We start from the raw sequence: 22,158 nt of genomic DNA on the forward strand, positions 1-22,158 counted from the left end.
TATGATGCTCATTATACTTTTATTGGGAAAATTATAACTAAATAAAAGCTTTCCCCAATAAAAATTGTCGCTCGCTCCTATGCTCAGTATGTTAAGTTGTATCCCATTTTGTGCAAGAATTCATGTCTGAAGTTTTTTTCTGAAAATTCATTTAAACTCCATTAAATGTAGGAGAAGTTGACCGAAAGTCAATCTTTCCAACGGCCATTAAACGGTTAACTTTGATTATATATATTGATAGATAAAATAGAACACTGAAATGAAATATAGGTAGAATCAAATAAAAATTTTAATAACTGAGGATTTTGATCAAATCTACTCAAAATTTGTATCATTCCAAGTTCTTTACGTTATGTGACTGCAATAAATTTTAAAAATGAAATCCCATGGTGTTTGCTTTATAAAATTGACACTGCCCCAATCATCCAATCATTAACAGGATCCCGTCATTTATGCAGCTTTTTTCAATAACTTATAATGACATTAATGAACGTGTGGCCGTTTATTCCGCCTCGATCATTGGACATTTCCCGTCTTCGCTCATTGCTTAGCATTTTACCCGATAAATTGGCAAGCTGGAAGCATTCACTGCTTTTCTACACACAATTAATGACGTTCCAGTCTATAAGTCGGTCTCAATTTAATCGCTCACATTTTTGAGCCCACATTTCGAGGAGCAAGCATTTACTATCGCAACTTTCAAACATCAAATATGTCGTCTCATATCTATTTATAGTCCGATAATTATCGGCATTCGTAAAGGCATTGATATCTAATCGCACATACAGCTACAGATAATCTATCAACGGCCCAATCCATAATGCCATCCATTTAAAGGCCTGCATCTAGGATCGAAGAGCCATCCATCTTGTTCCCTTCAGCGCGGCAGCATTTGTCGACATTTTTCCAGATCTTCGCCGGATTGATTTCTGTCCTTCCAGAGAGTTCCGCTACGGCGCGTCGTTGGATTTCGATTGCTTTTAGCGCGGTGTTTTCGATGCCCGAATCAACTGGTTTCCGTTAAAAATGTTTACGGACTTGGACATAATAACTCTAGTGAATGAAGCAACTAATGCACTTATGCAGTCAGCGTGTTTAGACTTTCAAATCAATCGTTATTTTATGTGCTTATGAAACGACATCTAGACTGGTTTATTGATGTAAGGTTCGAAACGAAATTTCTTCATCCGAGGGCTATTGGGCGTCATATTATAAGTCTTTTCAATCATTATTTGAATTACGTTACTCGCAATTATAAACATTCATTCACGACGAGCTGATAACGCATCGATAAAAGTGAAATAGATACAATTGGGTTTTTTGTTTTGCGCTTATCTATTAAAATCCCTTTATCTATTTTCAATATGGTCATGATTATTCATCATATTCAGCTGAAATGCAGCGGCAGAAACAATCTTCCTGTTGCCTTCTCGACCAACACAGCATCGGGCAGCGTCCTACGTTATCGTTTAGCCGCAAATGCCAAGTTTCGCCAGAAGACGAGCCCGTACGGCCGACCCCATACAATTTATCGCTGGGCTTGAACACAAATTCTTTTGTTATGCCAGCGACGTCCTAGACTGCGACCCTGAAAACCTCTTCTTATAAGATGTCCAGGACAGCTCAAGCCTCTTCAACCTATGGTAAAGTTATGACTGCCTCTTGTTAATACTCAAGAAAGAGATTCGAACTGAATTTTAGCTGTGTAGAAAGACTCTCGTTTCTTGCAACATTTCAATGTCAATAGGATGAAAAAATTCTGAGCGTATTTCACTGGGTTTTAAAAATCGTGCGGCTTGTCGGTTCATTCGGTTTTGGTGTTTCATCGGTTCCGGATATTTTGATGATAAAGAAGTTCTGAGTAGCTCGTGAATTAGATTTCCACGGTCCCTCGATCATTGCTGATGGCCTCGTTTGATTTAGATGATACGACAAATCTTAAACTGCCTCACGTTTTCCAACGAAGGGATCGAGCTTGTTTTTTTCTTCCTCATTGTATGATTGTTGTTTTATTTCCTCCATTAAAATGAAACAGAAATAATACCAGCAGCTTTGATGCTGCCAAGGTGGGAAGGAGGGCGGCTGGCGGTGGCCATATTTCGTGTTAGGTGAAGACGTCATCGGACGCTCGAAGCCTCTAAAGCGGAAAATATTGTCTCGTCCAATGCTGGGCGAGACTGCGGCGAGACTCAGTCTCGTGTACGATGATGCAAAATGAACAAAATCGATGATCACTGGCGTTCTAAGTCATTTTACTCTTCGTCGTCAGTTTTATTATAATGTAGGGTAAATATACCGATCATTTAATTTGAAATATAGATGAAGAACAACAAATACAGTGGAAGTGATTCATCAACGGCATGTTTTTTTTAGTTTTTCCCTATTCTCCATAAAATCTCTCTTTCTCTTCCGAAATTCCGATGCCACCAGAGACAAAAAGTCCTTCAGATGCATCGACTATTCATGCAATCGGCCGCTGTGGCAGCATCGTTATAATAAAACTCAGCAGCTACTGCTCTGAATTTAGACAACTTTAGAGAACTTGTCTTGGACAAGCTCTTGCATAAACTCTTCAACGGAGAACTTTGCCGATAAGTTCACCTGAGTTACAATGAAGTCGGGGTCGTTGTTTGCTCTAGAAAGCACCTGCGGGCTTGTTTTAGAGAGCGGGTGTGTGCAGGTAAAATTGATGTGTGCTCTAGCTTCCAACTTTCCACTGCAAGTTTCGCGTCGGCGTACAATCTCACTAAAAATCTGACTAAAACTATGCCTCTATTTTATTAAACATTAATTTTACGCAAGAGAGATGGAGCAGCTTGGAGCATAATCTTGAAGATGCCGCAGCTTTTGGTACAATTGGTGTATTTTTTAGTACATATAATATCTTTAATATCGTCGTAGCGATTTCAATAGCTGCAAAGTAAGAAATATGAAAAATTTAATTGTATTCCACCTAACTTGTACTCAAATTTGTCGGATAAATTATGAAGTTGAAACTTATATCATGGAACTATTTTCACAATGAATATTCATTTTCATTGAGGAATTCCTGAATCGCGTTGCGATAAAATTTTAATCCAGGAATTACGCGACACCAAAATGGCTTGAAAAGTTGAAATAATGATTATCAGAGTGATGAAAAAAGTAGAAATACAAATTTAAAAATGTTAAAATCATTGGGCAGCAACAGTATGCAAATAATGATGTTATCTGAAAGACGCAGCAGCCGCGGACGTACTGTTCAGTCGTTCACCCGACAAAATGGAATGCAGGAATTTTTTAAGAAGGAAATTGACTTGTAAAACACAAAAACAGTTTCAGTCTGCGTGTTTTCGAACCTTCGTGACTCGATGCCGGAAGAAAAAGTTCTGACCCCAGAAAGCCTTCTTTGACACAACATGCAACGAGCTATATATATATACTATAGGATCGGTTCGAAAACAGGCCAGTGCATGAACTATGTTTGAATTACCAAATATCTGGAACGGTGAACCTAAGTACGCTTTAGTTAGAGACGAATATAACTTTATCATTAGTTAATTAGTTAGTTAGCAGTAGTTTAGTAGTTAATTCAACGTGCTAGTTGGGCTGCAGTTTAAAAAATTGTCAACTTGTCCACCGAATGTTTAATTGAGGCACTGACGTTCGTCTTCTTAAAACTTTCATACCTAACGTTTGTTGCAAGGATCTCGAGAAATGATGTTCATTGAACGTCGTTTGAAGCAACTCAGAAGCTTAAGGGGTCTGAGTTTAATTAAATTCTTAACTCTAAAAAATCCCGTCCAAGTTCAGTGAGGAGAGAAACTTTTGCTGTAAAACCATAAAATATTTCAAGCTTTTTTCGGCTTTTTTTATATGTGAAATCCAGTGCTAAATGATGGTTACAATATTGAAATAATATTTACTAATTTTATGTAGGGAACGCAATGAATAATATATATGTTCTAACATGCATTCAATTCAATATTCTGGCTGTTCTGAGAATTTGTTAGGACAAGAATTCTCGTGGGATTCGAAGAATTGAATTTCTTGGAAATCCCTCTCATTATTATGTTCCTCTTTAATTCAGAATTTATTTGTTTGCTATACTGGAGAACGATAAATTTATTAACTAAATTAAATGTATTAAACTATTTCCAACAAATATCGAAATAATTAATGATTTTTCCATTTTCTCCCGGTATTGTTATGGGACTTCATTAGTGACGCATTCAATTATTGAAATCATTTCACAATTATTACGCTCGTCTGAATCATGAATATATTAAGACGCTACCCTCTATTCACCTTTGGATCTGAGAAACCTTGCCACAGTTGAATGATACGCGCGCTCCTGTGAATACGGGTCATTTACGTTCATAAAATGTAAAACCTTAGCAAGCTCCGATGTATAATTTAATGTAAAAGAAGCCAATTTCAGTTGTTTTAGCTTGAAAAGATCTTAGATTTAAACTAATTAGCGGGACAATAATTCAAAACGAGTTCAAGATTAGAATATAGCGTTCAAGACCAGAGTTTACATATGTCTTTAGATTCACCAGGCTTTCTAATAAAGATAGAAAGTTTCTTTCGAGCTGGCAATTTTCTCCGGAATTTGCAGGCTCTTCAAATTCCGCAGGTTCAGCGAAGCTTCAAGTCTTGTCGAAGCTGCCAGGTTTATCAAAAGTTCGTCAGATTATCCTAAATGGTAAACGTAAATACATGTGTTTCTTGCGATGGAATGAATTTCAGTTTGGGAAAACGACTGCATTTCTTACCCAGAAAAAGTATGAATCTTTCAACGAAACATAAAACAAATCCCTAATGCAGTAACTTCTTATATTTTGCTAAATTTTTTTGGAAAAATTTGACTATCAACATGCATTTCTCCCCGCCACTACGAATAAGACAATTACATACACGAACTAGAACACCAATCATCGTACGTAGATAATAATAATAATAGCAGTTTAAGCGTTTATTAGGCCGTAGGCCTGTCGCCGATTCTTAACATCGCAGAACATTCACAGCATTTTTCGGTCTCGAACTCGCAACTCTTTGCTACAATTCTGCTGTGCTTAACCGCCCGGCCTCCTCGCCGATTCTGACCAGAAACTGGCGCACAGAGCTGCATGGGATCGAACCCGCACCTCTCTGCGCCAATCTTGGTACTATGAACTGTAACCACTGGGCCACCCTGCTCTGGGCCCTGTTAAAATTGATCACGGTCAATAAAGCTTACATTTATTGAAGGAGACAAAAATCTAGCAATAATAATAATCAGTCCCCGCATTACACCAGCTGGCAGCGTCGGGGTTCAATCTTATAAGTGAGCTGCGCGTGATGAAGTACAGCGCATCATTTTTCCCGTGTTTTACTGAAGTAACTAATTGCTACACTTCCTTAATTCGTGACGTAACAAGGTACTATGCAACAGACCAATAATTAAGGGTACAAATGAATGCAGTAAAATGTAAAGTTTTCGTTTCATTTTCCGGGAAACTAGTTATGTAGTTAGGCTTTGTTTTTCCAAACCCGACATGAATCTGTTGTTTGTTTTGTCCTAAACCCTATTAATTTCTCAATACCTTTACCACCAAGAGACAAAATCCATGTCTTGTTTGTTTATAGCGCAATTGTCTAAGCTATGAGTTACCCAGTTTTTGTGAAGGCAGGAAGGGGTTTTATTTTGTTCATGTTGTGGGTTCGCTGGATGTTTGGTGGTACCCAGGGAAAATTTACAGACGCGGCAGCTTCTGATTTGGATTACCAGAAGCTGGGGCGACTCTAAATTCTGTTAGGGTAGGGAGACGTTTTTACTGTGAGAAGCACACGACTCTGTACTAGAGGGCAAAGCGCGGTCTCTTGCTGAGTGTCTGCCGCGAGTTTACTTGCCTGTTTTTTTTAACACATTTTCCTTGAAATGTTTGTCGCTTGAAAATTTCAGAGCCGCGCTCAAAACTTTCAGAGTGATTTTTGTTGACGGAGTAAATTATATTTATTTTTAATTGTGGTCGATATTCAGATTTTTTATTTCCTTTTTCTTCTGCGATATAAAATTTTAGGGTAAAAAATAAAGGCTAACCAAGCGTTATGGTTCAGAGTAACACTCTTGATATTGAGGAAAGATATTATCCAAATGAGCGTGTTATATTTTAAAATGTATTCACGTTCCTTGCATTTTGCACGGAAATTAAATAAATCGTTCAATTGCATTTCTTAAATTCACTTGTGTTATTTTTGTTGGGTTTCCCGCTAAAAATGTACCTATTGCTGTTTTTTAGATTTTTTTGCATAACAGCGTGGAATAACCAGCAAAATTCACCATTTCCGTGAGCTTAATGTTCGATCTCATTACCTCTGATCGTTAACCAGGCGCAACCACTAATGAGGACGCAGCTTAAGGCTCTTTCTAACGAACAGAAAGTTTCGTAATTTAATATCAGAATCTTGCAAAATCCTACTGTATTCTTTCGAGTTGTTCGCCTCATGCACGAAGATTCCATACGTTTTGACTCTCGACAACTTCACAGAATCCACAAACTATGGAATTGGTCGCGCTAGAATCCACACTGAATGCCACTGAATTCATTGGAGCGATCATTAAATATTCCCCAGATTCTCCCACAGGCTTGAGACGTTGAAGATTAAATTGTTATTAAATTAATAAATTTATATTATAATAAATTTAAATTACATTAATTAAATTCCTTTTTCCCACGCACGGCGTGAAATTTCATCTAACGAGCGACGCACCAACGAGGATTTGGTCAGCAGCATCCAGAAGGCAGCCGTCTGATGCTGATTAATGAAGCAAATAATGACGAATTTTCATCCTTCTAATTAATACAATTAATCACGATGCTCAAGTTACTACTCAACGCGATGCTATATATACATAATGGCGTCTTCATCTTGCTTTTCCACCCAATGCCATTCATATATTTATAACAATTGTATTATTCTCGCTGCTGCAGGGTATTTCTTCCCAAATTTGCAGATTTTTGTATCTATATTTTATTACTGCTTTTCTGGTTGTCATACTTTGCTGTAATTTATCTATAAATTAATATAATTTTCCATAATTATACGTCGTTCAAGATTTTGTGAATTTTTTTGCATTTGTGATTGCTCGCTAGCATCCTGAAGTTAAACTGACACAAAAATGCGTCCTATATTACGTCCATTATTTTTTCTTGCCTCAGAAAACGAGAGCCTTTATATGCTCTTCAAGTGATTTTCATCAACACAACCGTTTTGTAATTCATGGAGTTTGTGTTCAATACAAAATCAATTTAACAGGCAGGCTTCTGTCGAGCTTCATCGCATTCACTGAATTGAATGAATTTCACATTGTCTTATCTCATCTATTTTAATTGTAATCCCAAATTATTCGGTACTTTAACGCTGTGGTTAAAGGTTTTCGCACAATTTAATTTGTGAACGTCTGGTCGCTTATTTCATGGAGTGCGCGGCCTGCCGCTTATTTCATGGAGTGCGCGGCCTGCCGCTTATTTCATGGAGTGCGCGGCCTGCCGCTTATTTCATGGAGTGTTTGACCAGCCGTCTGTTTCGTGGAGTGCATGACCTGTTTCTTGTTTCGTGGAGTACCGCCGTTTTTTATGCAGCTCACGTTTCATTAAGCGCTGAGCTCGTCCAGGTTTCATCAGCGGCGAGTGAAAACGCGCGTGTTTCATCGCCGGCGCTGCAGCTTCCCTCATCCGTCTTCATAAAATGCTAATCCCGACCATTAGAGGGCGTCTGAGAATGAAGCTGTAGCCCCCTGCTGTTGCTGCTAGTGAGGGATACCTGGTGTTGCTGGTGGTGCTGGTGGTGCTGGTGATTAATTGCAATAAAGTTGCATTGATATCTTTTGAAAAATGTTTTATTATCAATAAATGTTTATGAGTAAATTCCAATAGCAGAACAATAAATATTTAGAGATTTCCAATAATTTTGGCCATTGTAGCGGCTAATGTAGCGGCGCTACATTTTACTGTAGCGGTAGCGGTAGTGCCCGCTACAATCTAGTGGGTGTGGCGGTAGCGGAAGCGCCCGCTACATTTAGAGCATGTAGCGGTAGCGGCCGCTACATTTAAAAGTAGCGCTGCTCAGCTCTGACTATGGCAAGGGTATTTGACTGGGTTGTCCACACAGCAACTTTTGACATCAACTTTTACGACCACTCTGATGCGCCGCTTTCGTCTTCCGTCGTCTCACAGGGGACGGCGGAAGACGAAACGTTGCGGTCACGTTGAATGCGGCGGCCATGCATCTGCCCTTATTTAGGCGAGCTGATGCAAGATGCTGTCTCTTGCTTCTTGCTGATATTAGTGAGGCAGACGCAGATGATTCTAGAATGTGCTCAAGAAGATATCCAGTCGTTTCTAAATGGTCCAAATTGGGGTAATCCCTCCCTACTCCCCTCTCAGCTGTATCGGCTAGCCATTGAACATCCTCTCCCCCACCTCTCACTCCAAAGTATCTTGATTCTGAATGTTTAATTAGAAATTAGACCAACACGGATATGAACACTTAATTAGAGACCAACACGGATATGAACTTCCATATGTACCGGATCACATACCTCACCATTGTTTCTCCAGTGGGTACACACAGTCTCGTGTGCTTAATCTTCAAAAGACCGGGCAGTTCCGTCTTTTTTGGCCAGCTCCCTCATCCTACTTATCGTAGATGTGAAGTTTGCTGGATTGCCTTAAATTGACTCGTCGCACTTTCCCTGAATGCCATCCAGAGCGAGCAGCAGTAATATAAAAAAAAGAGCACAATTATGGACTCTAGAGATTTTAATCATCGGCTCCGTTTCTCTTGTTCAAATGTTTGCCAGTTTCATTCCATCCATTGAGGCTACCTCTCGAAACTGGTACCGCTGTATGGAAACAAAACGTGGCCTCAAGTAAACTTGATAACACTTCGTTAACTAACACGATCATAACACAGTTACATTGTTCCAATTTTAACTTAGCACAAACTCTCTACCTCGAAGCAAGCCTCCTCCTCTATTAAAGCCGGTTACAATGTTCCAGTAATTGTGAACAGCTTGAGCGATAACAATAATTATATTAATGATAATGTTGTGAATAATGTGCATATAACATCGAGCCCCATGCATTAATCCGATTACTCTAATAATGTCATTTCTCTTGCATAGATCCCTAGCTACCTCCGTTTAAAAATTCGTCGTTGTGAATCGTCCTGGACATCTTTTGTACTATTAAATGTTAATCACTGATGATTTTAGCTGCTAATACAACGTCTTTGCCACCCAAGTAGTAACTGGGTAACTTACAAGACTCTTGATATGAATTTCCGCACCTCGCCGCCATGACAACGTCATGACACGCATCTGAGATCGTCATATTCACCAGGTTGCTGATCGGTCAGTTCGTGTCTGCGAACGGTGATGTCATCAGCCACTTGAACATCAGCAGCGCCCGCGTGGGCGACGGTGGGCGCTACGAGTGCGTCGCCCACAACAGCGCGGGCGCCGACGCCCACTCGGCCCGTCTTAACATCTATGGCCCCCCCACCGTGCGCCCCATGGGGCCCTTCACCGCTATTGCGGGACAGGACTTCTCTGTGTGGTGTCCCGTTGGGGGCCACCCCATCACCCGTATCAGCTGGACCAAGGGTTTGTATTTGCTGCTTGGAAGGCTGAAGATAACGAGCAGGGAACAATGATGCGTTCTGATACGTAGCCTAACTTCCTCTTTTAGTAAGTAAAAACTGCTTCCTAATTTAAAAAAAGATACGAAAAGTGACCACTTTATGATTATTCTGCTCATCATATTCAATTATTGATTCGTTTCTCTATATTTAATGAGAAATAAGGTAATACTCAAATTGGCTTTACTGAAGCCTTCTGGCTATTTTAATTGTGTTCTGTTAGGTCCTTTGTAAATAAACTCCCGGACAGATGGCGTGGAGTTGCCGGTGTCCCGTCGCCAAGTGGTGGACAGCGACGGTGGGTTGACCATCCGCCAAGTGTCAGCCACCGCTGATGTCGGCCACTACTCCTGCACCGCCGTTGGCCGCCGAGGCAGTTCAGATACAGGCGACTTTCTGTTGACCGTCAAAGGTAGCGTGTAATTGAGTGACCAGCATAGCTGACATGTTTTTCAGTGATGTGTTGTGTGATACGCTAACTGAGAGCTGGAGTCGCGTCGACAATCGCGACTGTATCAGTCCCGAGGCTAGAAAGTTATAGATCATTCATTTAAATTTTCCAAACCGATCATTGATCCACGCGTAACTATCAACTCTCAACTCACGAACAGTGCAGTTTAATCGGGTTTAGTAAATGCTAGTCATAAGACTTTTCCATATACGTGAATTCTCATGACAATGACACTTTCAGCAGGATCAAGTAATGAGGGCAAAATATCACATTCAAAATTTTATGATGTTACAGTTCCCCCGCGATTGGCACCGGTAATGATAACTCGAGGAACCCGCACTGGGATGCGGGCGCAGGCCACTTGTGTCGTTCAAGAAGGGGACCTCCCAATCCGCATCTCGTGGCTCAAAGACGGACGCTTGTTACGATCCGCAGATTTCCCATTTAGACGCAAACGGTCGTTGGGAATTAATCATTTGTCACCGGACCGAAACCCGTTCACTCCAGACAATGGTGGAGCAAGCGCACATCTAAGTGCATTAGGTTTCGATGCTCACGCTCCTGAACCACCTTACGCATCGGGTGCGTTTTACACCAATTACGATTCATCAAAAATAGGAAGCTTCAACGCCCATCTAGACGACACTTTCATCGACGTCCTCGAAGTTCCTGGCGTTCACATCAGGCACATGAGTCAGTTCACGTCGCTCCTCGTCATTGACAAAGCCATGGCCGAGCACTCTGGGAACTATACGTGTGCCGCCACAAACGCTGCCGGCACCACCTTCTCCTCAGCGGTTCTTTCTGTTGCAGGTATGGCATGCTTGCTAGTAGCAAGCCTAGCTACATTAAGGGCCTATTATGCTTTTCGAAAGTTTCGTTAATTTAGTAAACTTATGGAGATAAAAATATTGATCTCATTTTCAGTTAATTATTATTGCATGAAGTTGTTACTCTTTTGTATAGCTTAGTAGGCAAAATTTTATTCCGCTTATTATGTGCTCAGGTTTCTTCGTGATATTAATTCATTTTTAAGAGACTTGAATTCAGAGGTCTTGGTATATCGTAGGCATATTAGACTTTGACTTTCATCCAATGATGAAGTTGCTTTGAATTTTTTTTTAGATCTACATTTCCAAATTTTAGACGGAACTAAATAGTTGACTTAAATTAAAAACACTTTTTCCATTAGTGGCAATTAATTTAATTTTAGATTAAATATTTGCTCCAATATCTGCTCAGATTATAAATTTTTTGCATTATTGGCACATGTTTGACATATCTAGTCAATAATTCGCATAATCTACACTTCTATATGTAACTGCCACGTTGAGGTTACACTAGAAATTCGCTCCGAGTATGAACGCCTTCAAGAACAGACCAGACGAAGCTATGCAGGAGCATATGTTCAGTCTTAAAATGCCTAGCAAATTACGGACCAGGCAATAAGTCCAGCAGCTATCTCAATCAATCGTCAGTTATGGAAAGATCGGGTTCCAAAGGCCTCTGGCGCAAGATGATACGTGGGTTCTGCTATGATTAAGATACCAATAGTTCTTATCATTTTAAATCAATAGTGTTTATCAACATTACCTTTACGCATCTTATTTTCGTCTCCAACCCGCTGCAATCTAATCTGTCACCTGGCGCATGATGATGCGTGGGTTCTGCTGCGATTAAGATACCAATAGTTCTCACCATTTTAAACCAATAGTGTTTAACAACATTCCCTTTCCGCATCTTTTTTGTCTCCAACATTTAACTTGGAAATTCATTGCAAATTCAACGTCCAAAATGTCCTGCACTGCTGTGCGACCTACAGTATTTACGTCTGCAATTGCAATTCTTACTAAATGAAAGCACTGCATGAACATTTGTGTGTAATCTTCTGTCCATCATAGAATCCGTCTGTATTGTTTCGAACATGTGATTCGAGAAACAATTGCCGAATTTCTTTTTATTGCGCACAAATTTCCGCTCTGAATAGTACTTTCTATTTATATCTGTCAATAAAATTCCATGTCATTTTACTTTTTGTAACTATAATACTTATTTCATGTCAAGTTCGTGGGTATAGACGTTTAATTATTATTTTGACGTACATTGAAATCAAATACGCACTATATCATGCAGTGCATTTGATTAAACAATTAGATTAAACAACGTTCAAGTTTAATTATCTTTCTATTAACTTTACTATTGCAAAACTTATACTCTGGATGCAAATACGTAAACTCATTTGAGTTTCTATTCATAGAAACTGGAAAATACGTCACCGTGCAGCGACTTCATGTTTCTTCGAGCCAAATCTCCGAGGCGTGGAGTCATCCTCAAGCTACTACACGCACCCATGATCTATTCGGTCGACACACCGTAGGCGATGAACACTCAACTCGCGTAGCACACGGTGAAGAAGAACGTCTGGGCTTTGGTTCTCATCCTCCTGACGGAACAAGTCCAATTGATACGCCTGACGGAACAAGTCCAGGGTCCGATTACAAAGGAGGCAAAGAAAGAGCAACGTCAGAAACTGGAGTTCTTCAAACTGACGGCAGCTCATCTAGTTTGGGAAATTCAGTGAATAAAAACGACACTGTATACTACAGCGTTACAAAAAGGCCTGATGGTAGCCTTAGAGGTAGCACTATCAACTCCAGTCGTGATGCTGCCTACGAATCCGTCGTTAAAAAGGTCATAACAAGTACAAACCAGTTTGTTGACGGTGCTAAAGAAAACGTTTCAGAAAGAAAGCGCAGTGATGTTAATTTGATCGCTTCTAGAGTTTCTGAAAACACCACTTATTTTGGGCGCTCTGGAAATGTTGATTACACTACAATAGGTCTACAAAGAGGGGTCAGTGACGCAAACTTTGACGTTAAACGAACTGTTGATGACAAGACTTTTAGTTCAGAACAAGACGTTGTCGCTACTAGTTCTGGTACACCTCGGTTCGAAGAAGAGCGTAGTGCTAGTGTGTTCGTGAGCGCCACATCCAGCAACGACGGCTTGCTTGTCATCCGCAACGCCACGCGAGGCTCTGCAGGACGCTACGTGTGCGAGGCTACGAACAGCGAGGGCGCAGACCTCAGCAAGCTCGTCTCTGTCTACGTCAACGGTGCGCTTATCTAAAATGATACAACAATAACAGTTGATAAGACACTCAGTCTTTAACACTTAGTCGCACGTAGTGTTGAACACTGGGTGTCTTATCAACTGTTATTGTTGTTTTATTTGTGAATTTTCAATTTAAATTGAACTAGTCATATAACTGAATACAATAAACAACTATTCATGTAATGCCGTGTAATGCGACTAAGTTACTGCCACGTTGAGGGTTACACCAGCAATTCCTATAATCAAAGGAACATCGCGGTTTGCATGTCACAGAACCGCCGCGATGGCTGCAGGAGCCACAGGACGTGAGCGTGACCGTGGGCAGCGACGTTTCGGTGCCGTGCGAGGCTCAGGGCAACCCGCTACCCTCTGTCACCTGGCGCAAGATGATACGTGGGTTCTGCTATGATTAAGATACTAATAGTTCTTGCCATTTTAAACCACGAGTGTTTACCTACATTCCCTTTACGCATCATCTTTTTTTCTCTCCGACCTGTAACTTGGAGATTCATTGCAAATTCAACGTCCATAATGTCCTTCACGATTGTTTTGTGACCGGTAGTATTTACGTTTGCAATTGCAATTCTTACTAAATGAAAGCACTGCATGAACATTTGTGTGTAATTTTCTGTCCATCATCGCATCCGTCAGTATTGTTTCGAACATGTGATTCGAGAAACAATTGCCGATTTGTTTACGTCTGCAATTGCAATTCTTACTAAATGAAAGCACTGCATGAACATTTGTGTGTAATCTTCTGTCCATCATAGCATCCGTCAGTATTGTTTCGAACATGTGATTCGAGAAACAATTGCCGATTTGTTTTTATTATGCACAAATTTACGCTTTGAATAGTACTTTCCATATATATCTGTCCTTAAGATTCCACGTCACTTTGCTTTTTGTAACTATAATACTGATTTCATGTCAAGTTCGTGGGAAGAGATGTATTATTATTATTCAGACATACAATGAAATTAAGTACTTATATCATTAGTCTGCTTATATCGCAAGTTCACAAGGAATTTAAAAGCAAAGAAAACGTGTCATATAACTGAATACAATAAACAACTATTCATGTAATGCCGTGTAATGCGACTAAGTGTTGAAGACTGAGTGACTTATCAACTGTTATCGATGTTTTATTTGTGAATGTTCAATTTAAATTGAGCTTGCCGTAAAAATTAATGCAATAAACAGCTATTCATGTAATGCCGTGTCCTAGAGGCAGGTAACATATTAAATATATCGTATTTCTTCAGAGCCCCCATGGTTCCCCGACCAAGAGTGGGAGGTAGAGGGTCAGGTGGGGGAGTCTGTCACCCTCACATGTCGGGCAAGGGGTGACGCCCCATTGTCCCTCACCTGGCTTCCAACGTCACTGATCGCCAACCCGAGGTACCATTAATTTTGTATATTATTGCGCATAGTTTTTGGATATTGGGGTTTTATAGGATAGATTCATAGAATGGTTCTCCTGTTTCATTTTCAATTTAGCTGTTGACGGTGTAAAAAGTTGATGTTAATGTATTTTTCTAATAAAATAAATGTATAAATGCATATTGTACTTTTACTGATTGTAAATAGATAGAATATTATAACTATGAACATATCGTGCAATGTCTTTCAATACGCACACAATTACTTATTTCTCGCTCGCAGCGATAAATATGGACAACTGATAAACCCAATGTGTTTTGAAGTTAAAGAATTCACTATAAACACATAGAAACGGTTACGACGACGTACGTATAGTGTCTTCTTATAAAAACGTCTTTTAAAAATATAAACCAAGCCCTCGCTTAGTGTCATCGAACTTAGGACCTAAAATTGTCCATGTATAACGACTCTTTCAAAGATCCACTGATATTGACAACACAACGTAGGCTGGTGCCTTTAGAATGAATGCCTGATATCTTTGACTGATTCATGTATATTTTCGTGTCAATATTCTCAACATGGAGTCTGTATTTTACCTTTAGAGAGAATGGAATATTACACTGTGTTTCGAACTATTGCTCGAGCTTGAACTCGCCAAGTGAACTGAGTGACTTTTTTCTGTGACTGACTCCTGTCAGTCTCTGTAACTGACCCCTGTCAGTCTCTGTAACTGACCGCTGTCAGTCTCTGTAACTGACCCCTGTCAGTCTCTGTAACTGACCCCTGTCAGTCTCTGTAACTGACCCCTGTCAGTCTCTGTAACTGACCGCTGTCAGTCTCTGTAACTAACCTCTTTATAACATACATTTTCATGTCGAGGTTCACAACTGAGCGCGGAGTGAAGTCTTCAGAGACAGAGCAGGTTCTGCTGCTGGTGCTGCGCGACGCTGCGGCCGCAGACTCTGCGGTGCTCACGTGCCAGGCGACCAACGCTCACGGCTCGCGCTCTGCGGACTTCACACTCCGGGTGCTCGGTATGAGCGCGACATCTCGTTGCATTTTAAGGCTCACTTGGTCCTTAAGGCCATCACNGACAGAGCAGGTGCTGCTGCTGGTGCTGCGCGACGCTGCGGCCGCAGACTCTGCGGTGCTCACGTGCCAGGCGACCAACGCTCACGGCTCGCGCTCTGCGGACTTCACACTCCGGGTGCTCGGTATGAGCGCGACATCTCGTTGCATTTTTTGGCTCACTTGGTCCTTAAGGCCATCACATTAATAATTGATGAATACTGTACATCTCGTTGCATTTTTTGGCTCACTTGGTCCTTAAGGACATCACATTAATAATTGATGAAGACTGTTCACTGTTCTGCGTTCATTTAATGCAGACATAATGCCTAATACCCGAATGTTTCAGTAGTTTTCAATTGCATTTTGTTGTAGTATATTCCAATTATTTGATTATAACATCATCATATTATTATACTTATTATTATATTATAATTATTATTATTAGTTTATTTTAATTATTATTGATGTTTGACATAAATTGTGTTGGCAGACGTGCCCGCCGTGCCCGTGGGGCTGCGCGTGGTGGGCAGCGGCCCGCGGTCCGTCTCCCTCAAGTGGGAGGACTCCAGCGCCCTCGCCTCCCCTTCAGCGCTGGTCACCTCCTACGTCATCACTCTCACCACTCTCGAGGGTTCGTTGACCTCGTTACTTGGCTCTGCATAATTGTTATTCCGACTTTAAAATTAATGATTGTTATGCGAATTTAATGTCGACTTACGTGTTGTTACATATTTCTTCTATTAATATTTACCTAATTATCATATAATAACCATGTCCATGCACACGTAAAATGCTGCTGTACGTCAATTTATAAAAATGTTTTTACTCACCATGCATTCATTACGTGGGTTCTGTTATGATTTTTAATTTAAAAAAGTTTATTGTCATTTTATTTGAAAACAATAAGAAAATTGTTTACTGTTCACTACTGTTCATTTTGCATTGGTATATTTTGTATTCTCGATTTCTTTTCGTGCTTATTTCAGCTTAGTTTGATTTATCGAAAATTTTTTACAATGATTTCTATTCCTTCACGGGATATGAAAGGATTTTCAAATTTGACTTATTTAAATTTTTACTTTATCGGGACATAAATTCTTCCGGTCGCAGGTGTCTCCAACGAGACGCGTTCAGTGGAGGCGAGCGTGCGACTGTCCGAGTTACAGCCGGCAACCCGCTACGCCGTAAGGGTTGCCGCTGCCAACAGGGTCGGGACCAGTGAGGGTTCAATTCCTCTTCATTTTACGACGGACCCGGAAAAGCCTGGCGGTCATCCCATATTATTATTGATGTTTGACATAAATTGTGTTGGCAGACGTGCCCGCCGTGCCCGTGGGGCTGCGCGTGGTGGGCAGCGGCCCGCGGTCCGTCTCCCTCAAGTGGGAGGACTCCAGCGCCCTCGCCTCCCCTTCAGCGCTGGTCACCTCCTACGTCATCACCCTCACCACTCCCGAGGGTTCCTTAACCTCGTTCTTTGGCTCATAATTGTTATTCCGACTTTAATGATGACTTACGCGTAGTTTGGCTCCGCATAATTGTTATTCACACTTTAATGATAATTGAAATTCCGACTTTAATGATGATCTACGTGTTGTTACGTGGTGTTACATATTTCTTCTTTTTATATTTCTATAATTATCATATAATTACTATGCCCACACGCAGAATGCGCGTATGCTTTAATTTATAAAAATGTTTTTACTCACGGTTTTCATTCAACAAACTTATTGACATTTTATTTAAAACAACCAGAAACTTTTTTACTGTTCAGTTTGCGTTGGTATATTTTATACTATCGATTTCTTTTTTTGCTTATTTCAGCTCAGTTTGATTTATCGAGATTTTTGACAATGATTTCTTTTTCTTCGCCGGATATGAAAGAATCTTTTAATTTGACTGATTTCAATTTTTACTTTATGGGGCCATGAATTCTTCCGGTCGCAGGTGTCTCCAACGAGACGCGTTCAGTGGAGGCGAGCGTGCGACTGTCCGAGTTACAGCCGGCAACCCGCTACGCCGTAAGGGTTGCCGCTGCCAACAGGGTCGGGACCAGTGAGGGTTCAATTCCTCTTCATTTTACGACGGACCCTGAGAAGCCTGGCGGTCATCCCATGCACCTCAGGGTAATCGTTACGAATACATTTACTTTGTAGACCAACAGAAGAGGTTTAATTATAAACCTTTTGAGAAAATCCTGCAAACTTCCTGCTATTGCCAATTTGTTTTTATGCCGCATGTTCTTTCCTTGAATTAAATAACTGCGAAATACTTTCATTTGTCATATCCTAGAAAATTTTGTATGAATCCTAAAGCACCGCAATTAGATCGGAACAAACTCCTAACTCCCCCATAAGATTTCAAACTGATGCCCAATCGTAATAACGTATATAATTTTCGAATGTGTCGTTTGAAGTTATAAATAATATAGAAATAATAAATGTAATCGAACCTCAGCGATGTTTTTGCCATACATGCTGACATTTCCAGCAGAAATATACAATACTAGGTATACTTTCACTACATAGATTTTCTCTATAAAATACCTATTTTTTCTTTCTCTACATACTTATTTTCACCACACACGTCAATATTGATTCATTTTCGGTTATCTTGGTTGTGACGATGTTTCTATCTCCAGCAACATTACTTCCACATATGCCAATGTCGTTATTTTCTTTCGTATTTCTACGACGCATGCGGAGTTAGCTACCACACAAAAGAGTACTGAACACTTGCCCTATATAGCTCTGCTAAACCCTTGCTTTAATTTAATTCATCTGAACACTCATTACATTTTCTCTGAACCCTCGTTATAGTTCCTCTGAACCCTCGTTATAGTTCCTCTGTAGTCTCGCTACAATTCCTCTGAACTCTCGTTATAGTTTCTCTGAACCCTCGTTACAATTCCTCGGAACCCTCGTTATAGTTCCTCTGAACCCTCGTTATAGTTCCTCTGAACCCTCGTTATAGTTCCTCTGAACCCTCGTTACAGTCCTTCTGAACCCTCGTTACAGTTCCTCTGAACCCTCGTTACAGTCCCTCTGAACCCTCGTTACTGTCCCTCTGAACCCTCGTTACAGTCCCTCTGAACCCTCGTTACAGTCACTCTGAACCCTCGTTACAGTCCCTCTAAACCCTCGTTACTGTCCCTCTGACCCTCACGCTGAGCTGGTCGCCGCCGCCCAAACACCTCAGCTACGGACGCATCTCTGCTTACTTCCTTGGATACTCAGCGACCCGGTAACTTGGTTCTGTTGTACAACATACGTTCAGGTTGAAGATTTGTCTTATGAATGAAATTGAATGGGTTTATTATATCTGGCATGCTGTTGTCTTCACCTGTTTTCTTCCCATAAGTAGACCAAAACTCGAACCTATTGAACTACCAGCGTTATTACGTTTATATTTATTACGTCATTATTGGGGCTCGCAGTGAACACTCGGCGTCACTCGACGGCACGCATAATATTAGGTTGGCAATAGAAGAGAGGTATTTTTGTTGATTGTCGACCAGAGAAACGATGTCATTTTCTACACAACCAAATCAAATCAACTAGCAAACATCGTGGTAGCTTATCACCCTCGTGGTTAACTTATCTACTAGGGTCATACGACAAATGCTAAAATTTGTCCGGAGATTATGTAGAGAAGTAGTGTAATACATGTTCTTTTCAATGAACATGTTTACATTTGTTAATGTTTACTTTTTTTTTTGTTCAATTCCAAAACTGGTACTACTTTTTGGATGACCCTCGTAACTTTTTCATGCACAGTGACAGCCCCGCGGCTGCGATGCTAGAGTGGCTTCGTGTAGGCGTTCCAACGGCTGATCAGGACCCTGGTCCTCCAGTTGTGATGGTCGACATCAACAACGTCTCGTCGTATTACCTTAATCGACGTGGGTGAAGAGTTACCCAAGTAATATCTTATATGCCACATAAAAACACGGTGGACAAATACAAACGAATTGTAATATTGAAACTATTTTCAAATTAATGTGATGCAGTAATTTGCATTGTTGTAACAATGGCTATGTTTGTGTATAAGCGTAAGGTAATATGTTTTATTCCGAAATTACTTTTAATTGATTATTATAGCTAGCGAGCATTTGCAGTAGCTACTATCGGCGTAGTGAAGTGCATTGCTTGATAATTGCATCTTAATAAATTTACATGACAGATTTGGGTACCTTGATGAGTAAACGTTATTTATCCATTGTCAATTTGACTTTTTTCTTTCGTCATTTGTAGCTTTTGCAGACCTCGCACCCGGAAAACCGGCTTCGATCACCCTTGAAAAATCGCGACGGGGGCCGACGATAAAAGTGATCACTTCGAGTGCAGACCGCAGGTCGGAAGTTGTGGTGTCCAACCTGCAGCCTGCAAGGCGGTACTCTGTGTCGGTGCGCGCAGGCAACTCGCAAGGTGTCGGTCCTGCTGCTCCAGAAGTTTCTTTCACCACCGATGAAGATTGTGAGTGTAGACGAGTTACATTGCGGTACATTCATTAATAGTTTAAGTTGTAGCGTCCAACCTTCAGCCTGCAAGGCGGTACTCGGTGTCGGTGCGCGCAGGCAACTCGCAAGGTGTCGGTCCTGCTGCTCCAGAAGTTACTTTCACCACCGATGAAGATTGTGAGTGTAGACGAGTTACAATCTGTACATTCGTTAAAAGTTACATTCTGTTGTGGTGGTTAATTTTTATTGGGTACAACGAACTGTTGTTGCTGTTAGTGTTGTGAGAACGGTCGCAATGCGTGATTTGTAACGTTGCAGATAGTGCAAATAACACATTACTTGATTCATATTTAATTTTTCAGAGGTGATGAAAAATTATTATCATTAAATTTGCGATCTACTTCATGGAAGGGGCTGTGTAAATATTTTATTATGTGAACTTGTTGGTCGTTAAGATTATTAAATTTATTTCGAGCGCCATGTTCTATTTTAGTTTATTATTACCAGAACAGGGTGGAAAAGCTCCTTTCTTTCTTGTAAGTTTATGAAATTATCAGTTGCAACATAGATTAGAGAAATAACTACATGACCTTTATAGTAAATATAATCTAGGCACGATTTGACAAGAATCTCCAATACTTTGGTCAGCTCCTTCAGGACCTCCTGTAGAGGTTGTGTGTCGTGGCGTGACGTCCTCCACGATCGTGGTGTCGTGGTCGCCTCCAGACGAAGACGTGACGAACGGTATCATCGTCAACTACAGGGTTGCGTACCAGCGACTCTTGGGCTCTGGTACGTTGCAGTTAGTACGTACTATGTTTACGAAATATCACTATCTCCTTTTTATACATCCCGAGTATTATTATTGTTCTCAATAAATGCTGATAACTTGCATTCTTCTTCATTTGGAGTAGTGTTATACCTATCTTTAAATCACAATTATATTTCCTAGCGTTAAATAACACCCGCCTAACAAACGATAGATAATATCGTTCTCGATGCAGCTCAGCAACCTTGTATTCAAACCTATAATCAAGCCGCCCGTACACAAAACCTTGTATTTAAACTAACAATTAGGCAAAATACACTATATAATATACTACGCATAAGCAAGATACATAAAAAATCAAAATGGTTGAACGCACTTTTTGTCAGGCACGGCCTCGTACGAAAAGTGTCCGCTCTTTGAAAATGGCGAGTTTCTTGCCCAGTATTCCGCTCTGCAAGCTCACCGTGGGCAGACTGTACGAAACCCATACGGTGACAGCAGGTAAACATTTGTTCCGTCCAGCATACCTACCAAGTTCGTTACAATTAATCAGATAAATAGCAACGAGAAAATTCATGAGTTCCCAACATGAAGCGTGCTCAAGTTGTTTCCTTGAAGTAAAAAACAATTTCAAATTTTCAGCGAACGAAAATTTTTCTGTACAAATATGAGTATTATGTTAAATAAATTACGGTAAAATTTTTGTTTCATATTCTTTCTCTCACGTTCAGTCAAAATTCTGTTGTAAGTATCTTACTTTCTTTTGATATGCTCAGATCGCCTGCTGCAATTGGGACGTACAACAGTGAAAACATCAACACTCACACAATCAGCAGCGGCACAGACAACAAGCTTAACGAAAGGAATAACAGCAACAAGAACAACATCAGCAGCAGCAGCAGCAGCAGCAGCAGCAGTGCGGTGTCGGCAGCAGGAGTGCTGGTGGTAACGGAGGGCACGACGGCAAGACTGGTGTCCCTGGCAGAGGGTGGTCGCTACAGGGTCAGCGTCGCCGCCGCTACCGCCAGAGGTGTGGGGGCTCCCAGCGTCCCTGTGCTGTGCTTCACCGCTCCACCGCGTGAGTTGGGTCCCTGTGCTGTGCTTCACCGCTCCACCGCGTGAGTTGGGTCCCTGTGCTGTGCTTCACCGCTCCACCGCGTGAGTTGGGTCCCTGTGCTGTGCTTCACCGCTCCACCGCGTGAGTTGGGTCCCTGTGCTGTGCTTCACCGCTCCACCGCGTGAGTTGGGTCC

General features: G+C 40.9%; 1 protein-coding gene across 1 annotated transcript; it reads left to right on the forward strand.

Annotated features, from left to right (window-relative positions):
- The first annotated feature begins 18,846 nt into the window (after positions 1-18,846).
- On the forward strand, positions 18,847-22,099 carry LOC125177668 (protein sidekick-1-like). Its single transcript, XM_047879849.1, has 6 exons — positions 18,847-18,922; positions 19,456-19,580; positions 19,933-20,154; positions 20,787-20,930; positions 21,294-21,408; positions 21,684-22,099. Exons 2-6 carry the CDS (start codon positions 19,475-19,477, stop codon positions 22,027-22,029), a joined length of 933 nt encoding a protein of 310 aa, XP_047735805.1. The 5' UTR covers positions 18,847-18,922; positions 19,456-19,474; the 3' UTR covers positions 22,030-22,099.
- Positions 22,100-22,158: the final 59 nt, after the last annotated feature.

The sequence above is a fragment of the Hyalella azteca genome, unplaced genomic scaffold (assembly GCF_000764305.2).
Source record: "Hyalella azteca isolate HAZT.00-mixed unplaced genomic scaffold, Hazt_2.0.2 contig3962, whole genome shotgun sequence".
NCBI lineage: Eukaryota > Metazoa > Arthropoda > Malacostraca > Amphipoda > Hyalellidae > Hyalella > Hyalella azteca.